At 42.2% G+C, this 23,747-nt stretch overlaps 1 protein-coding gene across 1 annotated transcript in view; it reads left to right on the top strand.

The window, feature by feature from the left end:
* smal (smoke alarm) overlaps positions 1-23,747 on the top strand; it is a 41,042-nt gene that overhangs the window by 10,775 nt on the left and 6,520 nt on the right. Inside the window, 7 exon segments of the mRNA XM_002051321.4 lie at positions 4,508-4,835; positions 7,546-7,651; positions 13,002-13,233; positions 13,293-13,440; positions 18,749-18,928; positions 20,843-20,982; positions 21,198-21,405. Of these exon segments, the coding sequence (XP_002051357.2) occupies positions 4,556-4,835; positions 7,546-7,651; positions 13,002-13,233; positions 13,293-13,440; positions 18,749-18,928; positions 20,843-20,982; positions 21,198-21,405 (1,294 nt within the window). The 5' untranslated portion in view covers positions 4,508-4,555.

The raw sequence follows: 23,747 nt of genomic DNA on the forward strand, positions 1-23,747 counted from the left end.
CTATTTAAATGCTCAACAGTCGCTCGCTTGATTAGCGCCGCTGAATTGACAGAAATTGTCACTAGCAGGTCTAGAGTCACAGCAAGACCCCAGGGCTCAAGCCGACGCCCGCTTGCAACCCCACTTGCACCCCTAGCCCAAGCCCCTTTCAACACGTTCCACAATTTGCGTCACTTGTTGTGTGTGTGTAAAAGTTGCATTAAGTCTTTCCCTGCTCGGGTACTCCTCGCTCGCCTTCCTTTGTGCATTTGCTGCATTTTTCACTTGGATTTTGTTCAGTTCTAGAGACAGGGAGGGAGAGGGAGCGAGACAGAGAGCGAGCTGCCGTCACGTCAATTGCTTAATTGATCAATTTAATTTGACACTCATTCAGACACTCGACGCGGCAGAGGCAAGATAAATATCTTTTGCTCCCGATTTGCAGAGCAAGTCAACTCGCTTTTTGTGTTTCGATTTATGCAAATCGTGTCGAGCCATGTGGCCTACTATATATACATACGTACATCTACATTCGAGACACATTCTATATGTCAGTCTCTCATTCCAGCTTCATTGATGTGCTCTACTTTGGAAATGTGTTTTTTTTTTTGTTGTTTTGTATTTTTTTTTTCATGAAAACTGCGCTGCGCTTCATCAATTAATCAATTTGGTTTGTTGGTATTTTCGTTGCGGGCATTATTCAGTTGTTCTGGTTCTACTTCTTCTTCTATTTTCGAGTTAATCAGGAAGTCAGCCAAAAACACAGTTTGATGTTTAAATTTTCAGCACGCGGGTCTGCAATTTGTTTAGTCACACACATTTAGATCGAGGTGTGTATGTGTGTGTGTGTGTTGACATTTAAAATGAAAACACATTTGATTGATGACCTGTGTCCAGTTAGCTGGACTCAAAAATGCCAGTGGGGCGTTAGAGCGATGAAATTTGAGATTGTTTAGGTTGATAGAGAATTGGTAAAGTTAATTAAGATTTCTAGGAAATTGTCAAACAAAAGCGTGTTAAACAACGAATTAACACGCGCTTCAAATGGCACTGCTCAAAGAAAGGGTATGTAGAATTTTTGACATTTAAGAATTGGCAAAATTCTATATTCAACATTTATTTTGATGCTCTTGTAGAAAGGTTTATAATTTTGTTATGAAGGGAAAAATCTTCTCTCCGACGTATATATATTCTCGATCTCTGGATATGTATTATATTGCATAGTTATGTCCTGAGTTCAAGTTTAGAATAATGTATATTACTTGGTTCTTCAATATCTGAATGTAATTTAGTTTTTCTCAGCTGACTGTGACCCTTTCCCACACATTATGCTCCGCAAGCTGGTTTCGCAAGCTATTATATCACACTCTCATCGACAGGCCAACTGTGAATGGCAATGATTGCCTGGCATTATATATATCTGTGTATTTGTGTGTTGTGTGTGTGTATGTGGCTATATATATACTGCTAACGCCTCTATCCGCTAAAGTTGGCTGCTACTATTGGGCGATAAATCTTTTATGACAACCATTAAAAATGCAGTCGTAGAGCTGAAATTGCTAGGCTGGTTCTCGCTGGCTGCCTTGGCCGGCTGGCTAATGCCACTTTTAGAGCCAATTGAGCGTGTAATTAACTAACTGTACATTTCAATTTATGAAATATTCGCGCGCGGCACAACGAAAAATGCAGCAGAAACAAAAAACAAACAAACCGCGCAGCGTACTTGCCACAAGACGTGGCAAGCTCAAGCCGCAGAGCGCTCAAAGCGCCGCCAGGTGCAACGGCTGACCAGAAGGCATTGCCACGCGCTCCAGAGCGAGTGTCACTATGCATCTAACCTACATTGTGTGGCAGGCAGCCAGCCAGCCAGCCGGGATCGCTTGGCCCGATCGTTGAATCGCTGAATCGCCGCTGGACGCGTTTGCTGCTGTGCATATGAAGCACAGCAAGTTAATACTATGACAGGCGGCATTTGTCAAGTATTTTTTTTTTGTTTTTAGTTATTTTTTTGCCCGCTGCAGTTGAGAATTTTCTAATTTGTTGGCCAGAGCGTTGAGCGTCAAAGGCTGCCGCTGGGCCAGAGTCAAAGTACCTGCGCCCTGCGACGTTGAAAGATGAGCAATTAAGCGCTGAGTTATTGACAAGAGTCAGGGGAAAAGCCAACAGAAACACATACTAGAGATACGGGGTCAGGCGGGGGTGTTGCCTTTCTTGATGCAGCAGCTGCCTCTCACGTGACAAATTACCACATGACGTTGCCCATTTTTTGCATGCATGTTGCATCGCGGCGTTGCTGCTCCTGCTGCTGCACGTTGTTGAGCTTGGGGTTTTTGTGGAGGAGTCATCAGGCGGTCGATAAGGTTGCTCAGGTTGCAAACAGCAGGATGGGCACATTTGTTAGATAAACATCAGCATGGAGCACTATGTGGGCATCGGCTACTCGTTAACTGAGCAGCTATTGAGGCAGCGGGTCTCTCGTTAGCTCCATAGGAATGTGAGGTGGAATGTGGCCAGGCAGAAGAGAAGTTTGATACTCTTACAGAGCACTTGGAAGCGTAGCTGAAGCAACGCTTTAGAAAGCAACTAATCGAACCTAAATATTGTAAGACTCCTTTTCAAGTCTTTAAAGAAATGTAAGCTCGTGAAGGATTTCTGAGATTTCTTTCTTAAGATCTGCATGACCGAATCCTAAAACATTTCACATAATCTTCTGTTAAATTAATAGACAAATTTACTGAAGAAATGTTTACCATATTATTTTCATTTATCGGAAAACTTTATATAATCAATTATAGGTGTAAAGGTGCTCTGTAAATAAACTGTAAGTCCAAGGGCAAGAACAAGTAGATATCTGACAATTTAACAATAGGAACGCTACCTTTATTTTTTTTTATGATTTGCCATATACCCTCGGGTAGGTTACAGATCGTTTTAGCCTTTATCGGTAGCCTGCACGCATCTTGTTTCTCTTGCCAGTGAAGGAAAAGGGAAGTCACTTGAGTATGCCAACAGTCGAGGCTTAGACTCTAACTAACTCTTAGCTTCTGTCAGAGCTGTCTGAATGGTTCTCTTCAATCTGTTGACTGTCTCCGGAATTAGAAAGCACGTTTGGTTATTGCATCATTTGGCTTTAACTGTGAATGAATCTGAAACTCAATTGATGCCAAAATAAAAACAACAACAAAAACAACAACTGCCAACGCCAAATGTGTTGCAGGCTGTCGACGTAGTCGGTCTTCGGTCTTCGAGAGGGGCTTCCACTTCGACAGCGACTTCGACTTTGCCTTCGAGTTGAATGAATGCAAAGTGAATGTGCGTGACGATGACGCGGAGGATGCGGACCAGCATAGAGTAGAGCAGAGCGGGGATCGACACGTCGTGAGCACAATGCGGATGAGGCGGATGAGGTATGTGCCAGTGTGTGCCCATGCCAGCATCCAAGTCATCGCTCCTCCTCTGCCCTCGTTTTCTCACCGCCACTCTTTCGGTCTGACTCTGTGTGGCTGCCTGAATGACTTTGTGCTTTTCATTTAACATTATTTTGCAACAATTTTGCTTGAGCGAAGGCAGAGCCGGAGCCGCAGCAGCCGGGGCAGATATGTGAGCCATAGAAAGCGGCCAAAGCAAACATGTTGACTGCCTGGCTGCCTGACTGCCCCCCCACTGCCCGGCACAAGCCAGTTTCCGCTTTAATTTAACGCTGGCTTACAGTTAAGGAAGAAGCAGCAGCCTCATAGACCCATAGACCCGTCAGCTGGCGCAGCAATTTAAAGCAGCAGATGCACTGCCAGAAAAGCACCTAGCCCAACCATCCCCAAACCCGGACAGACGAAAATCCAAGTCAGCCCACTTTATGACATGCCCGTAAGGCGGGTGGCCAAGAAATTTATTTAGTTTATGCAAAGCGTGCGGCGAAAAAAAGGGCAAAAGGTAGCACAAAAGGCGGCAGCAGATGAGCGAACGTGCCACGCCAGGCCGAGGCTAGGAGCTGTAAAAAGGACATCCTAGGCGCAGTCCACCCTGGTCCACCAGCTGCTGCCGCTGTGTTTGTGTTTAGTTTGCAAATTTCTTTTGATGTCTTTTAATTTTAATGAGTTGCGATGTGGGCGAAGCAGCGGTGACTACCCTAAGCAAAACTAATTAGAAGCGAAGGCGGCGCATTGAGAGCACCGCGTACGTAAGTGTTGAATGTGTGCACTGAGAAGCGCATAGAAAGGCTCGCAGCTTAAATGAGCTCTTACTGTGAAGGAGTTTGTAGTTGGTGTATGGGCTAAAGATAAAGACGGAAAGTGTTGCTGATGAGAAGGGCCTATCTAAATAAGCTTCAAATGCAATTATAGAAGCGTTGTTCTTTTAGAATTGCAAAGAAAGGAGACAAACTTCTCTCTGTTCCAGCAGTTCTAATGTAGCTTATGAGCCTTAAAAGCCTTTGTTGAATAAGAGTTGAATAAAAAACGAAATCAATTTTGCATGCTTATACATTTTTTAATATTAATTAATATTTTGAATTCATCTTTTTCTATTACAGATCTCACTGCCAGGCCAATTTCAATCAGTTAAAGTTTCTCACCAAAAAATGACGCGCAGCTTATCAAAAACAAACAAAGCGAATACAATAAAAACAACAACAATAACAGATTCTAGCTACAAAATGTTCTCCCGCCAGTGCCTTTCCAGCTCCCCTCGCTCTTGCTGTCCCCGCTCATCATCATCTACACCTAACCACAGTCGAGTCCGGCATTTAGCCAGTCCGACAAGTAACTGGAATGGCAACTGGAACCTTAGCCTCTTGGCATTGATTATTGCCAGCGGCTGTTTAATGCTCAATACGCCAGCAATTGCGGCTTTCGACATTGGTGAGTAGAAGACGACTCATTTTTTGGCAAAAACTAGTGCCTCGTATATCTGACAAATCAAATAAATGAACTCTTGGGGCGGGCAAGTCAAAAGGTGTGCTCATTTATCAATTTTGCCGAGGCCAAGCACCATTAAAGTCAAACTATATCTAAGGAAATGGAAAAAATTACTATATATGTTTATTTTGAATTTATTCAAGTGGCACTTGAAGGGGAAGGAGGCGACTTCAGTTCAAGAAAAATGTATTTTAATTGACATTGAAAGCACATTTTTATGTGGCTCATCATTCTCTGGGGCAGCGACAGGCGGCACAGTTGGTGGCTTCTGGCCAGTCGCCATGGGGCGCCCGTCGCTGTTGCACATGAGATCTGACACAGCTCCGGCTTGGACATGGGTGGTTGTGGATCGTCTGCTTTCTCCCTCTCTCGCTCTCTCTCTCTCTCTCTCTCTGTCCCCGGCTCATTAATTGGCATATGGACATACATATGCAGCCTCTAAACTTTTGCGCAAAAATTTTCCACACACACACACACACACAACACAATAGTTGCAGCAAAGGTGGCTTTAATGAAGCCATACTGAAGTAGCCATGGTAGCTGGAGCTGACTTAGGATTATGGCCACTTTGAATGGCCCTGGCATGTCAGCGGCTCATAAATTTCTATGTTGATATGAGGACAGGCCGCTGGGGACACTGTGAAGGCTGCCTGATGGACTGAACAAAAGCTAAGCGGCATGGGAAGACTTTCAAAGGAAAAGTATGAAACGCAAATGGGGCGCATTACAATGGCATAAATAGGTATACATAAATATATACAAGCATAGATACATACATATGCAGCATAGAAATTTATTGTTAATGGAACTATTGATTTGGTTTGTAGAATGCGTTAAAGCTCAGAAAATAGGTTAAACGAAAAACGTAACATTTTAAGAGGAAAAAGCATATTTTTATTATGCAAAAATTATAGGAATAGGAAAATATAGGAATTATAGCAATAAATGCGAAACATTTTTAGTTTTGTATTAAAATATGAAACAATATTAAGTCAGTTGGGCCTCTAATTTGAAAAGGGGAATAAGCGAACTAAGAGTACCCGATATATAATGTATGTAATTTGTCTAGAAATTTACTTTTGGATTTGATTGACTTGATTAAATTGATTTACATACCTTAACATTTCCATATAAATTCGTTTTGCTCTCCCATGCTGACAAAAGCGGAAAATTGTTGTGGAATCTGAAAGAAATGTAAAAGAAAAGAAAGAAAACAAAAAACAACTATAGTTTCATTTATTTCATAGCTTTTTCTTTAGAACTTTGTAATAAGTTGCGTAGTTTACTCGTTTGCAGCTTCTCTTATTTATACATTTTCCCAGAGTCGACCACAAGTTTTCCTGCAAACTTGCAGCTGTCATATTGCATAAACAGAGCAACCCCTCCTGCCCCCAGCCAGACTGGCTGCCTGGCTGCCAGCCTTTGTCTTCTCTAAATCAAATCTAAGCCATAATATTTATAGTTAATCAAGCAAGCCAAATACATAAATACGAATTTATAAACATGTTCATCTTCAGCACTCGAAGTCGATGCAAAACTGCCTCCTTACATGGCTTGTCGATGCCTTCAATATTTGCCCAGCCGCCCGCTCTAAAGCCCCCACATAAGCAAATAAGCAGAGGAAGTGCCTTAGTTGCTCTTCTAGTTGATGTTGTTCTTGATGTTGTTGTGCTAGACACATCGAGTGAGTTGAGTTAACAAAACATGCAACAATTTTCCAAATGAATGCACTTGCAATATGCAGTCGAAGGCAACGGCTTCTGACCCGGCCTGGCCCTGGCCCAGCCTCAGTTTCAGTCTCTTTTCCAGAGCAGCTTCAGTTCCCATTAGCATTGCCAGCTATCAAATCCAATCAAGTGCGAATGCAAAAAGCGCCTCTACCAGGTTCTGTCTCAATGTGTATGTATGTGTGTTTATTTATAAACTTCTAAACGAATGCACGCACCTTAGGCAGGAGGTACTGCAGCATTGAGCTGGGAACTGGAAGCTGGTCCATGCTGTGCCTGCGCAACAAAAGTCATGTCAAATCAGTGTTGATTCTGGCGAAAATGTCAGCAGGCAGTCAGACAGCCAGCCAGCCAGCTGTTGGCGGCGGGGGCTCCAACTTCAGCCTCAACTTCAATTCATATCAAAAGGCAACCTAGAGCAGGGGTAGGGGCTTGATGGGGCCTGCGAAATGCAATCGGTAGGCAATAAATTAAGTAAAGTAGTTGACGTTCTGCCCGGCTCGGCTTGACTTTGGCAATGATTAAGTGTTTGCTTTATTTAAAAGCAGATAGTAGTCGCAGTCTCTGCTCTGAGCCATGGGAAAGTGATAGGCCTACCTACACCGGGGACTAGACACATACAAAACTGGGCGTGCCACCGCCCTGTTGCGGCCCGTTCAAATGTCAAAAGAGAAAAGTCAAATTGACGCTTGACTTATTTTGATAGATTTGATGGGCGTTGCAATGGAGCTGGCCGAGATGAGCACCGGCACAGGCCATTGGGACCCAGCCCCACCCACTTGAGCATTCTAAATTTACTTTGGCGCGCCCGCCACGCGAGATGCAAAGCGCATCCATCATTAATTAACGTTATTTTTTTTCGCTTTTCTCTCTGAGCATTTTTAATATTTTATGGTTTTTTTTTTTTTGTCTTTTCTTTTTTATAGCTACGTGCAATGTGCCTTTGGGCATGGAATCCGGCGCAATTACAGATGCTCAAATCACAGCTAGCTCAGCCCATGATACGGGATTCGTTGGGCCACAACACGCAAGGTGAGTTATGTTCAAGTTTTGGTTAAGCCACAATATGCATTTGACTTTAAATTTGATAAAATAAAATCATATAAAAAGCTAAAGCTCTAAGTTTAACTGTCAAATGTAATAAATAAATAAAAAACATGTGGTTGAAATAAAGTTATTTTGTCTGAACGGCAAAGGCTATACGAATATTTTAGTCAAACAAATCAAACTATTATCTCACTAGTTGAGAAAAAACAAGAAAATCTTGTAATATTACTGATATAATTTGTGAGAATATTAACGGTACAAATGAGCCAAAGAGATAGCTTTATTGATTAGCAAATGCTGCTTCTTAAAGAAACTCAAGAGCTCTGATGTTTTATTTAAAAACATTTCATTTCAAAAAAGAAAATCATAATTTTACATGTCAAATATATATATATATATATTTCGAGGTTGGAGGTCAGCGCTATAGCACCTACGTAAGCACTTAACCCAAAGCTACCCCGACGACTGTCTCCAGACACTCCCTCCGCCCCACTGCATAGATTATCATGAATGCCCCTGCGTGTTCGTTTAATTGCCAATTTTATAGACAACTTCATTAGCGCGATAAGACAGACAGTCTATAAAAACGAAATCTCAGCCACCGATAGAAAAGAAGCGTCAAACAAACAAAAACTGGGAAAACTTATATTACAGATGACACAAGCAGTTGTCCCATCGAAATACCAAATACGAAATTCCAAACCAAATACAAAAGGGTTTTTGCATATCAGTTGGAAAAATATTTGGTGTTGAGCCAGCGCGCTTTAGGAGATATCGCGGGTTCGGGCAGCAGGAAAATCTGTTCGAAATCTTTTCATGAATATGCAGCAAGGGGCCCGGGCAACCGTTTAATGGCCCCAACAGCGATATCTGAATAGAGTGTGGCCGAGTGTGTCGGCAGCCCTTTTTTCCCTCCACTAATTAAATGCAATTTCAATGTGGAGCGACTGCAAACCGTAAACCGGTTCACAAGGCGGTTCAACCAAAGGGCACAAATATACCAGAAGCATTGCACAGAAACTGAACTGAACTGAGCTGAGCTAAACTGAATGCATTTGCCAGCTGGCTAGACAAGTTTAGTTGAGTTTTATATAGTTTTCTTCTTTTTTTTTTTTTTAGTTCGTTGAGGTTTTGTTTACTTTTTATTGACGCATATTTCGTTTGAATTAAAGTTTTATGACTCTACGGGAAGTGTGAGGCAATGCGGGTCAAAAGATTGGGGCGGAAGTTTTGCAATTGCCACGGCTGCTCGTTGCAAATGATTGATGACACCATCAGACCGCTGTCTGGCTGTATAATTAGTATAGGATATCAGAAGTTAACTCGCACATAACCCACACCAGCCACATCTATATAAAGTAAAGCACTCATTCAAACCATAAACATGTCAATTACCACGTGAGTTACGGCAAAATCAATGCAAACATCGGCTCTACTATATATACACATACATATATACTTGCCACAGATTCTTCTCGCTTTCTGTAATAATTCGCTGTCTGCGTTTATAGACATGCACTTAAAAAACACTCAAGTGCAGGGCTGACTGCCAGAGAGAGAGAGAGAGAGAGACAGACGCACAGACAGACGACTGACAGACGGACTGCGACCACAAAGGCATCATTAACATTAACCCTTTATGGCGGCACTAAAGTAAAACCACAAAACGATGCGTGATGAGCACGTTGAGATAAACAAAAAAATATATATACATATATATTTTCTTGTTTTTTGTTTTTGTCCCAGGCAGATTAACTGGAATTTTTACTAAAGAGCCAACGAGGCAAAGTTTAAACTTACAAAAAGCTAAAGACAAAGCCTGCGATACTGGAATTGGACTTGGATTTGAGTTTGGGCTGGGACTGGGACTGGGGCTGGGGCTGGGGCTGGGATTGGGGTCTGTGCATTTGATATGTTTCTTTTCGCTGCGGGCTCTTAACTGTTGGCCAATGGCAGCTGCTGCCTCTGGGCTCTCGACGACTGACTCACCTGAGCGGGGAGTCGTGTCTGGTGGTATCTGCTGGTGCTGCATAGTTAGTCGCTTGTGGTGGGCAAAGTGCTGTGGATTGACAGGCGATGTGGTTGTTGTGCAGCTAAGTGACTCGAAACTTAATGGCAAATGAAATGGATTAGCGGGCAATGCATTTATTACGTTGTTTCGTTCACTAAGCAGAGTTACAGTTTGGTACACTTAACAACACAAATCCTAAACGTTTTTATTTAAGTTTGGGATTTTAAGGTTCTACCCGGGGGTCTTCATAAATTATAGACAGTTTTAAGCGAGCAATTAGCTCATGTTTACTTTAGTACACATTTATATTTCTCTTCAATTGGGCTTATAGGAGTTTCTTCAATAGAAATAGGGGTAATCAAACTTTTTTCTATGGTTTGCTTAAAACTGGAATAAAATAAAGAATGCTTTGATTAATTGATGAACACGAGCATGCATTTAAGAGTGTTTAGCATACTTTTAGTACACAATTTATTCTCTTTTTACTGGTTTTTAGATTTATAATAGGATATAAATAAAGTATTTATTTGTGTTTAAAAGTTGATTTGATTTGAGTACTGTTTTGGTACATATTTGGATTTTTTAATCCTAAATGGGTTTCTGAGTCAGTCTAGTAAGCTCTTTATATAATCCACTCTTTGTTTCAATGCTTGAAGCAACCGAGCATGCTTTAGTTTCTTTAAATTCTCTGTAATCTTAATGGCAGCCTTTCACCTTAACCAACTCAAGTTGGCTTAACCCAATGAGTGCCGCACAGCGCAACAAACTCTTCAAAACTAGCTGGAACTTTCTTTTGTCTTTTTCATTCGCGTATTCCCCACCCTGCACCTTGGCCACCAACTAACCACCCACCAACCAAGTCCAATCAAGCGCACTGCAATTTGCTTAACCAAAGTTCCAGAGCCATGAAGCAAAGTTCAAAAGTGCAGGCAGCATTATAATTTGTGGCTGCCGTGCACTTAGCTAACCAGGCAGCTAACTAGCCCAAAACTCCAAACGAACTTAAAGTTATTCATTACAAAAAACATGCACTTAAAACAAATCACGCGCATTTGCCTACTGAGCAAAGAGACCCCCAGAGCCCTGAAATCCACAATCTGAGCCCTAAGCCCTCTGGGGCCAACAGGATGCGCGAACATGGAACGCTCAATGTTGACGCTGACGTTGACGTTGTCCATGCTGGTCGTCTGCAGCTATTGAATTACAAAGATTAGTTTAATGACAGTTGGCGCTGTTTGATTTTCATTACCTCGCCCAGCGTCCAACGGCCGTCAGGCCATTAAATTTACAACCTCTTACATATTAAAAACAGCAGAAAGGGGCAGGAAAAAAAATGAGAGAAAAATACTCTCGCCATTTAGCAGGCGGCGCTTGATTAGAAGCCAAAGCCAGTCCAAGTCCAGTCCAGAGCTCGAGTTCGGACCTGAGTCCAGTGCCCGGCAGCCAGCAGTTAGTTAGTCCATCAGCCGCTTGAAATGAGCAGCCGAAGACGGCGCAGATTGTTAACTTTGGCAATAACAATAATTAAAGTCAAGTTGAAATGCACATAACTGCGGATATTAGCATTTTAAATGATGTTTATACGTATTTCACTCCGATTTTTCTCTCTGCCCTTTTCTGCTCCTCTGTGCACTCTGCAATGCCTTTGGGTTATTTGCTTTCCGAGCACTTCCACAAGCTACTGCCTGCCTCCCAGCCTGCCTGCCTGCCTGTCTGGGCAGTCCAGGAAGCGGGCGGACAGAAAAAAATCTCTAAGCAATTTTATGATGATTAAATTGACCTTTTTTTTTTTGCCAAGTTGTTGGAGCTCTTTAAGTTTTTTTTTTTTTAATAAAGCAACTCTGATCTATGCACTTGAGAGTAATTGCAGTTGGTAATGATTATAACACGGGCTGGCCAGAGGAAGTGTGCTAAGCCACACGCAGCTTGCGGTCAGCATATTAATAAGAGCACAAAGAAAGTGTTAAAGGCATTTGTAGTGTTTCAAGGCTATTGTTGGAAATCTTTTGACTTTTAAATTAAATGATTCGCGGAACTATTAAATTGCTAAGACGCCGCTCTGTGCTAGAAACTATCTAAAGCTTCAAAATGCTTCAAGGGAATTGGAAAATTGAAGCTACAAATTTACTATAAACTAAAATAAAGGCTGAAAGACTTGCCATAGCAATCAAAAGCTTTCTTTATACGCCAGAATTTTAAAGGAATTCTTTTACAGACGCTCTGAAATTAAATTTCTACTAATTTACTTTCAACCACAAAAAATGCCTTTAAGAAAGTCATGTGCTAAAATTGAGTTTTAAGATTTGTCATAACCATTCAAGCTTAAATTACTCGCAAACACTTAAAAGGGCCACAATTATATGTCTAAGCCTCTCAATTGATGCGAAAGACATTACTAATTGCACTCGATGCACACGCCAGGCACATACATAAATATAAATAACAAATTGCAAAAATGCATTAAACGCATGTCGGCCACTAAATAAATATTGCAATCAAATTCAATAACCTGCTGGCTCCGGCACAGGTTCAGGCCTAAGACTCAGCAGCAGCTGCTGCCAAAGACAGGCAACAGAAAATGAAGCAATTTGCAAGACGACAACAACGACAACTGGCTGGGGAATGCGGGGCAATGGTGGGGCCAGGGGTAGGGCAGGGCCAGAGGCGAGGCTGGAATCAGGCAGGGGTCTAGGCCTAGTCACAGCCGATGAATAATGGGCAAACATTAAGGCCCCAAAATGCAATCAAGCATGTAAAACTTAATTGAAATATAAACCGAAAAACGTATTTGTAGTGGTTAACATATCAATAATAGGCAAGAGGCTGAAGGCGAAATTGATTAAAGTAGCAGGGGGGAGTTAGCACACACACACACACACGGACAGGCACATGCACGCACGAACATCCTGCCGTCCAGCCGTCTGTGTCTAACTTAAATTAATCCTTAATTACATAGACAACATCCTGCTGCGTCGAAAACCGCAACAGCTTAACGAACGAGACGAGCTGCCAGACAAACGTCCACCAGTGCCAGGCTCCAGCTAGAGCTCCAATCGACCCCCTCCCTCCCATTTGGGCCGCAAATGTCAGTGGCTTTGGCGGTGGCTAAGACTGTAGCTGTAGCTGTTGCTGCCACTGACTGGAGCCTGCGGCTGAGGCTCCGACGCCGTGTGGTGCCGCACGTTTAATGTCAATTAATTTATAAAAATTTTACTAGCGAACCGCCTGCGCAACTGGTTTTTCGCGCAGCTACCGTTTGCAAGCCTAATTAATAAAGTTGTCGTCTCTCCGTCTCCCTCTCTCTCTCTCTTTGACTCTTTGCAGACTGAAAACCGATAATAATGGCGGTGCCTGGTGCCCCAAGCATATGGTATCGAATGCGCTCAAGGAATATCTGCAGGTGGACTTGCTGCAGACGCATGTGATAACCGCCATACGGACACAGGGTCGCTACGGCAAGGGTCAGGGTCAGGAGTACACCGAGGCCTATGTGCTCGAATACTGGCGACCGGGCTTTGACAAATGGCAGCGCTGGAAGAACACCCAGGGCAAAGAGGTAAGGATGGCCTTCAATTAACCCAACTAAGAATCACCACAATTCAACTCACTCCACAGATACTGCCCGGCAACATCAACACGTACAGCGAGGTGGAGAACGCACTGCAGCCGATTATCTTTGCCTCAAAGATACGCATATATCCGTATGGCCAATACGATCGCACCGTTTGCCTGCGCGCCGAGATCGTCGGTTGCCCCTGGGAAGGTAAGTCCCTTGTCCAACCTGCTTCAGCTTCTCGCTCTCCGAATCGCAGTCGCAGCCGGAGGCGAATTTAAACGAGTGCGATAAAAACTCGACATGAGCAATGATAGCGCGGAAAGGCTAACAGAGTTTTAGTGTCAGCGTTAATTTATCATCGCGCTCTGATGCTCCTCGACGAGGAGTGCCCAGTGCCAGTGGAAGCTAGACGCTGGCTCTGTGTGTCTATTAGACAAGCCAAAGCGACTTAAGTGTGTAGTTAGCGATAGGTGTGTGTGTGTGTGTGTGTGTGTGTGTGTGTGTGCGTGTGTGAGAGTGTGGCTTTATGATGCAGCAATGCATTAGCATAGCTTTGGAAAACTTAAGATCCGGCATACCGAGGCATGCGAAAAACTCTGCTTATAAGGCTTGGCATGCTCTTAGATATAAGAATAAGCTGTTCAGCTACTTTGACTTTTGCGACCACAAGGAAAATGGTATTATTTTCTTCTTTAGAAATGCCAAGCTCAGCGGTTTGGAGGTTTTCATTTTTATTCCACAGTTCCAAACTGAATCCGTATTAAAAAGGCAGCCGTTTTTCTATTTTTCCTAAATTTTTTTTTCACAGGAAAAACTTGTAGATGCATACTGGCGGCTTCTAAGCAATAAGGTTCTAGAGGTTTATTTAGACACAATCATGAGAGCTTAATGGACTTTACTTTCAAAGTTTAAACGAGCGCTTGAGCCAGGAGAGAGCGTTAAGGAAGATATCATAAAATAATCGCTGCATTCTGATGCTTCCTGCGGAATTGTTTTGCCCCTAGCAATTTGCCAAGTTATCGCCTTTGAACGGAACTCTTATTATTGTTGACCGTTTTCGCTGTAAATGCGCCAATTTTTTCTTCCCCAAAAGCCTATCGCAATTGCTCAGCTCAAAGAAAAACATGGCATTATGGGCAGCGTATTAGTCAAACCGCATAATCCAATCATAGCAACGACTGCGCCTATGTTTTCCTTTGGAGCCCTTCTGCCTGCTTTACATTTGGCCAACACACGAGGCACCACGCAATGTTGATATGTTGTTTTTGTTGTTGTTGCTGTTGTTGTTTGGTTGCAACATGCGAAATGTACTTGAAAAAAATATATCGCGTGCAGACATTGGCTCGGCCCATGCCAGAATCCGAAAGCAAAACCGAAACCAAATCGAAATCCAGACGTCGACAAAGCTGGCTGAGAAACTATGCAGACGACAAGCCAACGTGTGTAGTTGTTGTTGTCGTCTGGACGGCCCGTTGTCGATGTTTGCACGCAATTGTCAAGTAGTGCACGAGGAACAAAAAAAAAAAAAACAACTATAACTAGTCTGGACAAACAAATTTTTCTATAATTTCCAGGTACTAGCGATAACAACAACGCGCGCGCCTAATGACAATTTGTTTGACCAGAACCAGAGAGTCAGAGTCAGCTTTTGGCTTGAAGCCAGTGTTGCAACAAAAAAAAAATTAGCTGAAAATAGCTTTAAAAAGCTAAATGAAAATGTTTTTTTATATTAAATACATATTGCCAGGCCACAAAAGGCAAGGGGTTGCCACCATTTGTTCAGTTTTCTGAGAAGCACTAAGAAAGGTTTTCTTTCTTCTTTTAGCCAACTATCGCTACAAAAAAATTGGGTGAAGCAGCGTAATTAAATTTAAGCAAAATACCAATGCAACTAAAAAACTTTAAAAATAGCTAGAATTGATGGTAGGAGCGAATTGCCGTCTGATGTCCTCTACAAACAGCCAGTTTTAGCTAGAAACGAGCTGAAGTGGCAGCACTAGTCGAACACTTTACCGGGGGAACTGGGAAACCGGGCGCGGAAGTCAAAATTATTCCGTAAATTAACGCAATGTGTGGTTGGGCTTTGGGGCCTGATAACTGGCGCCATTTGTGTTGGGGTCTCAGAACTATGTACACGCCCTTTAGTGGTTGAGTTCTGTGCGGTTGGTGGGGCTCAGACATGCAAACTGACCGCCCCTCAAATGGGGGCATGTCATTTGATTTGCTTTGGGGAATTTAGTTGTACAGAGCGCATTTCATATGCAAATTAAACGAGATAAGATGGCATGAGCCTTCATAGGGCTCCATGGTCTGGGGGTCTAGACAAGTGCCAGACAGACGGCGCAAAGAAATCAATAAAGCTGCCAGGTAACGAGCGCATTGACAAAACTCAACTGGCACAAACTTTTATGGCACACATTAATCTCATCGATGCGCTTCAGCTCTTAGAGATATTTAGACCGAAATCATAATTGTTTATAAATTGTGGCCATAAATTCTGCCACTGGCGGGCTCGACTTCCAACGCGCAGCATTTAAATGCAAATCAATGGGCACACCTACATAGATAGAGCGCTGCTCTAGACCGCACCCAGGTTTGTTGCTGTTTGCTCTGGAAGCGCCGTCACAATCATAAACAAATAGGGCTTAATCGAGCTGAGGGCAGCCGGGAAGGGAGGCAGGGTCTAGCCGGTTCGGGCTATGGTCACGTCATGGCTGCAGATTATCTTCGGGGCAAGTGACACACTCTGATTTCCCATCGAGCTAAATACAAATATGTTTCGATTTAACAACGGCTTAGCCTTTGGCATACGAATTCACACAACAGATTTCGGTTTAATCTTTGGATGGGGATTTTTATGCATATGCTAAAGTGCACTATTTTTATTTTATTTTGTTTTTTTTTTTTTCCAAATGCAACAACTGATTAGCGTTGAGCTCCAGATTTATGAGTGCCCGCTACAAAGCGATGTGAATAATTTATGAGTGTTTTGGGGGCATTAAGCTGAAGTATTTGGCCATTATGGAAATTGAAAGTTGAGCTTTAATCGATGGTCTTTGTGTAGGTGTTTGTTGAGTGCTCACTGTGGGAGCTATGTTAGTCAAGAGTGTGAAATAGTTTTGTAGCACAAAAATTCGAAGAGGTGTAGCAGCTATTTTAATTGGAGACTTAATCCAATAACATACTAAGGCTATTAAATAAATGTGAAATAGTCATATGGTGAATAAAATGTGGCCTTTAGATCAGCTTATGGTGTTTAGGAATATATGCCCAATACAAATACAAGTATGTTTCCTCCCTTACCATAGACAGAGTGCCAGACTCTGTTAGCCAAGTTATTTAAATGTTAAAAATGACTATATGTAAGTCAAATATAAACTATCAATGGCCCATGTCTGATAATAATAATCTGCAGAATTTCTTCAGAAATCTTACGGGCGCTTTCAACCCTGCTTGCGCTGCTTCTGTACTTTGTTTTGGTAACTTTCCCTTATTCTGGTTGCGTAAAGAAATTTCAGCTATAACTCACAAGTAAGTGGAGTTGTTACGCCACAAGCTGGCTGGTCTGCAGCCAACTAAGTATCTATTTATTCATTTATTTATTCAACTGCTGCTCAATTTGACTCATCAGCAAAGTTCACAGACGTCTTCGTACCCATTGTGAATTTGTTTGCGTGACGGGGGCAGCAAAAATAGGAAGCAAATTACATTTTATATATATTGTAGTTGCTCACTGCCCGATTTTGTCTTGGACAACACATGCATATAAAATGTATATATGAGCTTGGTTTTTTTCTGGAGGCCGTTGCACGCACTGTGAGGACTACGTTTTGTTACTTCTTTTTTTTTTTGGCAGTTTCCATTTTGTCTCTTTCTCTCTCGACACGCAAATAAAAATCGCATGTGAGCACGCGAATAACAAGGCTTAAGTGGAAGTGTCCACCCAGGCTCCACCAGGGATCGGAAGGGGCGATTATTTGTGGACGTTGCGTGAAAGATGTCGCGTCGCAATTGTAAAACGCGCTGCCTTAAATGTCTTTGCAGTTAATTAAATATCCCATATGCCATACAGCATATAAGTATATGTATGTTTTTCGCATATCGTGTACTTGTATAATGAAGGCTTATCTCTCTGTCTGATGGTCGCTCCGGTTATGTGTGTGTGTGCCTGTGTGTGTGTGTGTGTGCGTAAGTGGACGAGACAAGGACTTTGCCCTAATTCCTGTAATTAAGTGTGGCGTTTCTTTTTTGTCGTTGACGACTGCCCATACACATTATAAATAAATTAAATAATAATTAATATTTGTAGGTGCCTCTCAATGCCTACAGCCACCACCCCCTTATACAAACACACACAGACACACACACACTCGATTGTGTCCGCCCTGCCCCTTCCTTATTATCTATGGCCAGTGCGTTGCCTGCGATTCGGGCTATGTTTTTCCGATTCGTATTCGTTGCGCGGCCCGGTAATTATATGTAATTATGTGATTTTTGGTAATTATTGGAAAATACCTTTGACTGTTTGTCCTGTCGTGTGCTTGCCACGAGCTCGATTGTGTAAATAGAAATGCGAGTAAATTAGCCAAGCAAACCCCTCTCACTCCCCAACAGTTTGAGCTTTGTGTGTAATTATTTTGAGTGCCCTGGCAACCCTGTTGTTGTAGTTGTTGTTGTTGTTGCTACCGTTTTTCGATCTAAATGTAATTGTTTTGTTGGATTAACGTACGTACGTATTCGTTGCTGTAACTCTGGTAATTAGCGTCAGGTGCTGTTTGCTAGGCGTTAACCAACACTTATTCGGGTCTGTACTTAATCCCAAACAATCCTTCAACAAACATCAAAACACTTTATAAACTCAGCCACAAAAGCATGACTCAGTTGCTGTTGTTGTTGTTGTGGTCTGTCAGCCACTGTGACTTTGACATTGAAAAACTATGTATGGCCGAGTATACGAACAGCCAACACCCAAATCCCCAATTCCAAACTCTAAACTCTTAAAACTAAACTCTGTACTTTTGCCTCCTCCCCTTCTGGGGCAGACACTTTGCTAAAAATAACCACAGAAACCAAATGGCAGACAAAAGACAAAAGTGGCCGCAAAACGAAATTATGTTTCAAGTAACTCAATATCCTGCCCTGCTTCTATACCCCCCTATATAGCTACTGCGCCAGTCGCACGCCCCTGGAAAAAGTTGTTGCCAGCTTAGCACAGGGGAAAAACTTTAAATTCACCGCAGTTTAAAAACCAACACAAACACAAATTCGAGACTTGCTTTGTCACTCGTTTGTCTGTGTCACGTGACACGAAACGTGACGTGACATGACGTGATGTGAACCGAGAGGAAGTAATACGTATATATTTTGATATACATACATGTGTGTGGGTGTGTGTGCGTATGTCTGTGTAGGCGGCTCGAGTTACTTTAGAAGGTTGTGGGTTCTGAATTTTAGTTCTTCGAATTGTGCATCGCTTTATTTAAAATTTCATTTTTCATCTTCTTTTTCATTCCAGAGGGCATTGTTTCGTATAGCATACCGAAGGGCGTGCAGCGGGGCATGGAAGTGGATTTATCGGACAAGACCTACGATGGCAATGAGCAGGGCGATCGCTATGTCGATGGCTTGGGTCAATTGGTCGACGGACAGAAAGGCAAGGATAATTTCCGCACGGATATACACGGCTTTGGCAAGGGTAAGTGCAAATCTATTTTAAAACGCTTGAGCTTTAGGTTTAGGGATCGAACCGTCAAATAACAATGTTACTTTCAAATGTATTAAATAAATCGCAAATATTTAGAGCTACATGCATAAGTTAACATATATTTCACTTGGAGCCACCTCGCTCATTAGAGCATGCTCTGAAAGTTAACCCTTTCGACCCAAAGCGGGCTAAAAGTTAGTTGCCATTTAAAGGTTTATTTTACATGGACATAGCGCAAACTTTCTCCATATATTTAGACTAAAACTGGCTGTTTTTTAGCTGGTGAAATCGGCCCCCCTCCGTGTAAAGATTTATTGCAATAGAAAAAACTGATTAACATCAAATAATTACAAAAGTTCAACGACAGAAAAAGCATAAGGCAAATTCCAAAACAGGGCGACCAAGCCGAAAGTTCACTTCATTGAACATCGAAGGGGAAAGAGACTATGTGTTCGAGGGCGTGGCCAGGCAAAACTTTTGGCCTGCAAATAATTTGCCTCACAACACAATAAACAAAATAAATAATAACTTGGGACTATTTGCTGGCGTCGCAGTAAACTTGGCCGGATACAAAACCTAGTACACAACGCACCGAACTGAGCCAAACCGAACCGAACCGAACCACTTCCCTCCACCGCACTCCACAGCGCAACAAAGTGAACCGCCCTGTGAACTATGCGCCTGTAAAAATGTAAACATTATGCATATTTGATAATTTATGGCAACACTGGCATTCATTTCCGAGCCGGCGGCTGCAAAAGTTCGCAACTGGCAAACTGCGAATTTTCGCAAGTCTCGTTTTTTTTTTTTGTCTCTCTCGATATTTGTATTCCCTCGTGGCGGGTATTATAGTTTTCTCATGAAATGTGTTTGGCATTCGAGAAAAAATATTCGACTCTATGAGGCATATATACATATACATTCTAGATCCGAGTCAATGATAGACCTTCGAAATCAATGAAGGCTTCGCAATAAACCACTTACCAACAGGGTATTTAGTTTTCGGCTATCCGGATCTCATTTCTTCTGTTTTTTTTTTGCCTTTTCGCTGGCGCTTTGGCAAATGGCCAATAATCGAAATTATTGAAAACTTTGCGCTGTGCGAATTTAAGTAGAAAAGTTCGCACAGACAATTAGACATGCAGTCGTCGCGACAGACACACACATAAAGCGCAATCGCATTGCAGGAAAGCCAATGGAAAAGTTTTAGCGCATTATTTTTCATCGCTGACAATTGAATGGCCATCTTCTATATGATTATTATGTACTGGCATTTGGCTTATTTGCATTGTAAGCAGCTGCAATCGATATGGTTAAAAGGCGCCGCCCCTTGCCTGGCAGCCCATCGATATTTCACTTCTACCCCAAATGTCTCAACTGGAAATTGTATAATATCTGGTTGGAGCACAGTTACCATAGCTAGTTAATATTGCATGACTAATGCAGCGCTACTTAAATGCTTCCTGGCCTCTTAGAGACTCCAAAGGCCCATCTCTGCCAGCTGCGCACCTAATTCAAGGCAAATTAGGGCCATGCAAACAAAACAGTGGAAAGAAATGGCTTAAATGTCGCGTTTGGCCATAATTTCTAGTTATGAGCAGTCGGCCAACCCCACACAGTCGCCCGCCAAGCCCCACTCAACCCATCCCACTGTCGCCTGCCGTGAGCATTTGTTTGTTTTGGGCTACGAAACTTCACCCCAAAGTGCCATTGACTTCGGTTGGGGGGCTTAAATAGCTTTACATGCCACTCTGGAGCATATGTGCCGCCGGGTTGGCCTATTGATTATTTTTTTCCCTTTTTTTGAGAACGAAAAAAATAAACTCTTACAAAATGACGATACATTTCATTGTATATTTCATATGGATGGTCTTTTACTATTTTATATTTGCTTTTTTTTTTTAGGCTACGAATGGATTGGCTGGAGAAATGATACGCCCGGTCTGTTGGGCAAACCCGTTGAAATTGTTTTTGAATTCGATACGGTGCGCAATTTCAGTGCCATCGTTTTGCATACAAACAATATGTATACCAAGGATGTGCAGGTGAGTGTAAGCCCTGCATGATTTATGAAGCCGATTAGAGCCCAAGGGCATTATTAAAATATTATTGATGTTTAGCTAAATTTGAAACTGAAGTGAATATTTTAGGTAACAGAACAGAACAGTAACACATTTAGCTCTTAGAACTTCAATACAATTTTCCTTTCTGAACATCAACTCATCTCATTCATTTCGATTTTCTGCTCTACCATGTTTAGGTTTTTGTCCACGCTAAGGTCTTCTTTAGCATTGGTGGACGCTACTTCTCCGGCGAGCCCGTACAGTTCTCGTATATGCCCGATACCATAATGGATCATGCTCGAGATGTTACAATAAAGCTGCATCATCGTGTGGGCAAATATCTGAAAATCAATTTGTACTTTGCTGTCAAATGGATTATGCTATCCGAGATCAGTTTTATATCCGGTAAGTACGTGACTAACCAGCAGGAGGAATAAAAAATTGCTGCGCAAATTGCCCGAAAATTGCATTTGGCATACTGAAAAAAGGAACTGCATACGCGACGACTGCAAATGCATTTTTCAGCTTCATTTCACTTTCAAGTGTGTGACTACAACAACAACAACAACAACAACAACAACAACAAGTACAACAATGTGCAATGCATTACTTTTAGCAAGAGGATAAAAAAGTGCCCGAGCCCAAAGAGAGTACAAAACATTTTCCAACATTTGGCTAACAACAATGTGCTAGGTAGAGATAGAGATAGAGACAGGCGAGATAAGCGGCCCGAACGGCAAAATCTCTTTAGTACAATTTTCTTTTTATTTTTTTTAGGCAACTCTTGTTGGGTGTGGATTGGAGTGTGCTAGAGAAGTAGGGGAAGGGGTACTAAAGTCAATAAAATGCCCAAAGCCCATGGATAGAATGAGGGGTCTCCGACTCTCTGGCAGTCCCTCAGCATGCAAAAGTAAACAAGCAGCTCGGGCTTAGGGGTAGATGCAACCCCCTAAATGACAATGCATTGTATGCCTGGCTGGCTGCATGCATGGCATTTTTCAGTTACATTTGCTATGAATGCCGTGTCCGTGTCCCAGTCCTGATTAAATTGTACCAAGTGCAAGGATGCTCGGGCAAAGATTTAGGCTGCCCCCCTTCCGCACAAACCAACAGATATTTCGACAATATTTTCATGGCACATTGGGTTCACGTTTAGGGATGGTCACAAATTGCTTAGAGGCTACATTGCTGTTAACATCGCAGGATCGGTCACTGAACCAGAGATCATTTATATTCATTGATTCAATGGGGATAAAACTCTACGCGCGGTAGGTGTGAAAATGAATAGGGGATAAAACTGCCAGCCTGCCCACGGCATTTGATTGATGAGTCAAATAGAGCGTGCCGCATGAATAGGGGATTTTCCACAGATGGCTGAGAAGGGCAGGCAGACAGTCGTAGCTGCGTTGTAGGCTTAATGTATTTATAGAAAGGAAGTCGCTTATAAATCCTAAAGTAACTGAGATTTTATAGTTCAATAATATTAGCCAGAGAATGTGAATGTGGATGCATATGAATGATGAATAGACTGGCACAAAACTTGTGGTATATAAAGAAAATATCACAAATTGTTCATGGATAAAAGTACTAGGCCATGATCAGAATAAGATGTAGAAACAAAAAGCTTGGAAACTATAGAAAATGAATCAATTGTGAAAATAAATGAAAGTTGAAAAGATTATATGATGAAAGAAAATTTGAAAATATAAAGAGATATATAAAGAACTTTAAGATGTATTCAGAGGGTAGAAAGAAATAATACACATAGCTACGAAATACCAAAACAGCTTTATCAATCAAAATTGAGGAATGAATATTAAATATGCCAAATAAGATGTCTGCACTTCTTCTATAAATTGGAATAATATCTGTAGGAATCGGCAAATAATTTAGCAAATATTCAACTCCAAATGTTTAATTATACTGATTCACGCAGAAGCATTAAGTGATCGCATAAGAAAAGGAACATTATTGTAGATTGATATAAGCAACAATTCTTTTAGCAACTCATTTTGAGAACAACGCAGTTCTTTACAAATAAATAAGTACAAAGGGAATACACAGAAGGTTCGGATAGAGACTTTAAGCTGAAGAGCTGAAGAGAAAGATGCCGCACTCAAAGATCGTCAGTGGATCAGTTCGGCTACCGAGCATTACAAAGCACATTTTTATAATGGGAAACTGGCATTCGGTTGTGCTTAACATCTGACAGCCGTCCATCTGAGCCAAGGATATTCAGGCGAAAAACCACAGAGCGAAGGCTGAACTCAGACCGAGCTCGGTTGCACCACATGCTGCGGCGACTTCCCTGGCGGCAATTACATGACGAGTAACAAACACAACGACGCATTTGTCACGCACACAAGGATGCCGAGGAGCGGTACAGGAGGGGGAGAGGGGAAGAGGGGGTTCACGGCAATGGGGGGCAGCCTTAGCAGCAACTAGCAAACCAGCTGTTTGCTGGTTTTTATTTTTATTTATCCACTTTTTTGTTATGGTTTTTTTTTTCTTTTTTTTGTGCACTACATCGAGTATAGGCTGGGCGGAGTAGAGCGCGTGAAGGGCTCGAAAAAGTAGGGTAAGGGTAAACAAAAGAAACGCACGTACAACCAGTGGAGAGAGAGGCAGCATCTTTTAAGTGTGTGTGCGTATATTTTTATCAGGCACTGCAGAGATTTAACCCCAATTTGTGAGATTTGCTTGCGGTGATTGCAGCTCGTGTGTCTATTGTTGTTGTTGTTGTTGTT

The sequence above is a fragment of the Drosophila virilis genome, chromosome 4 (assembly GCF_030788295.1).
Source record: "Drosophila virilis strain 15010-1051.87 chromosome 4, Dvir_AGI_RSII-ME, whole genome shotgun sequence".
In the NCBI taxonomy this organism is placed as follows: domain Eukaryota; kingdom Metazoa; phylum Arthropoda; class Insecta; order Diptera; family Drosophilidae; genus Drosophila; species Drosophila virilis.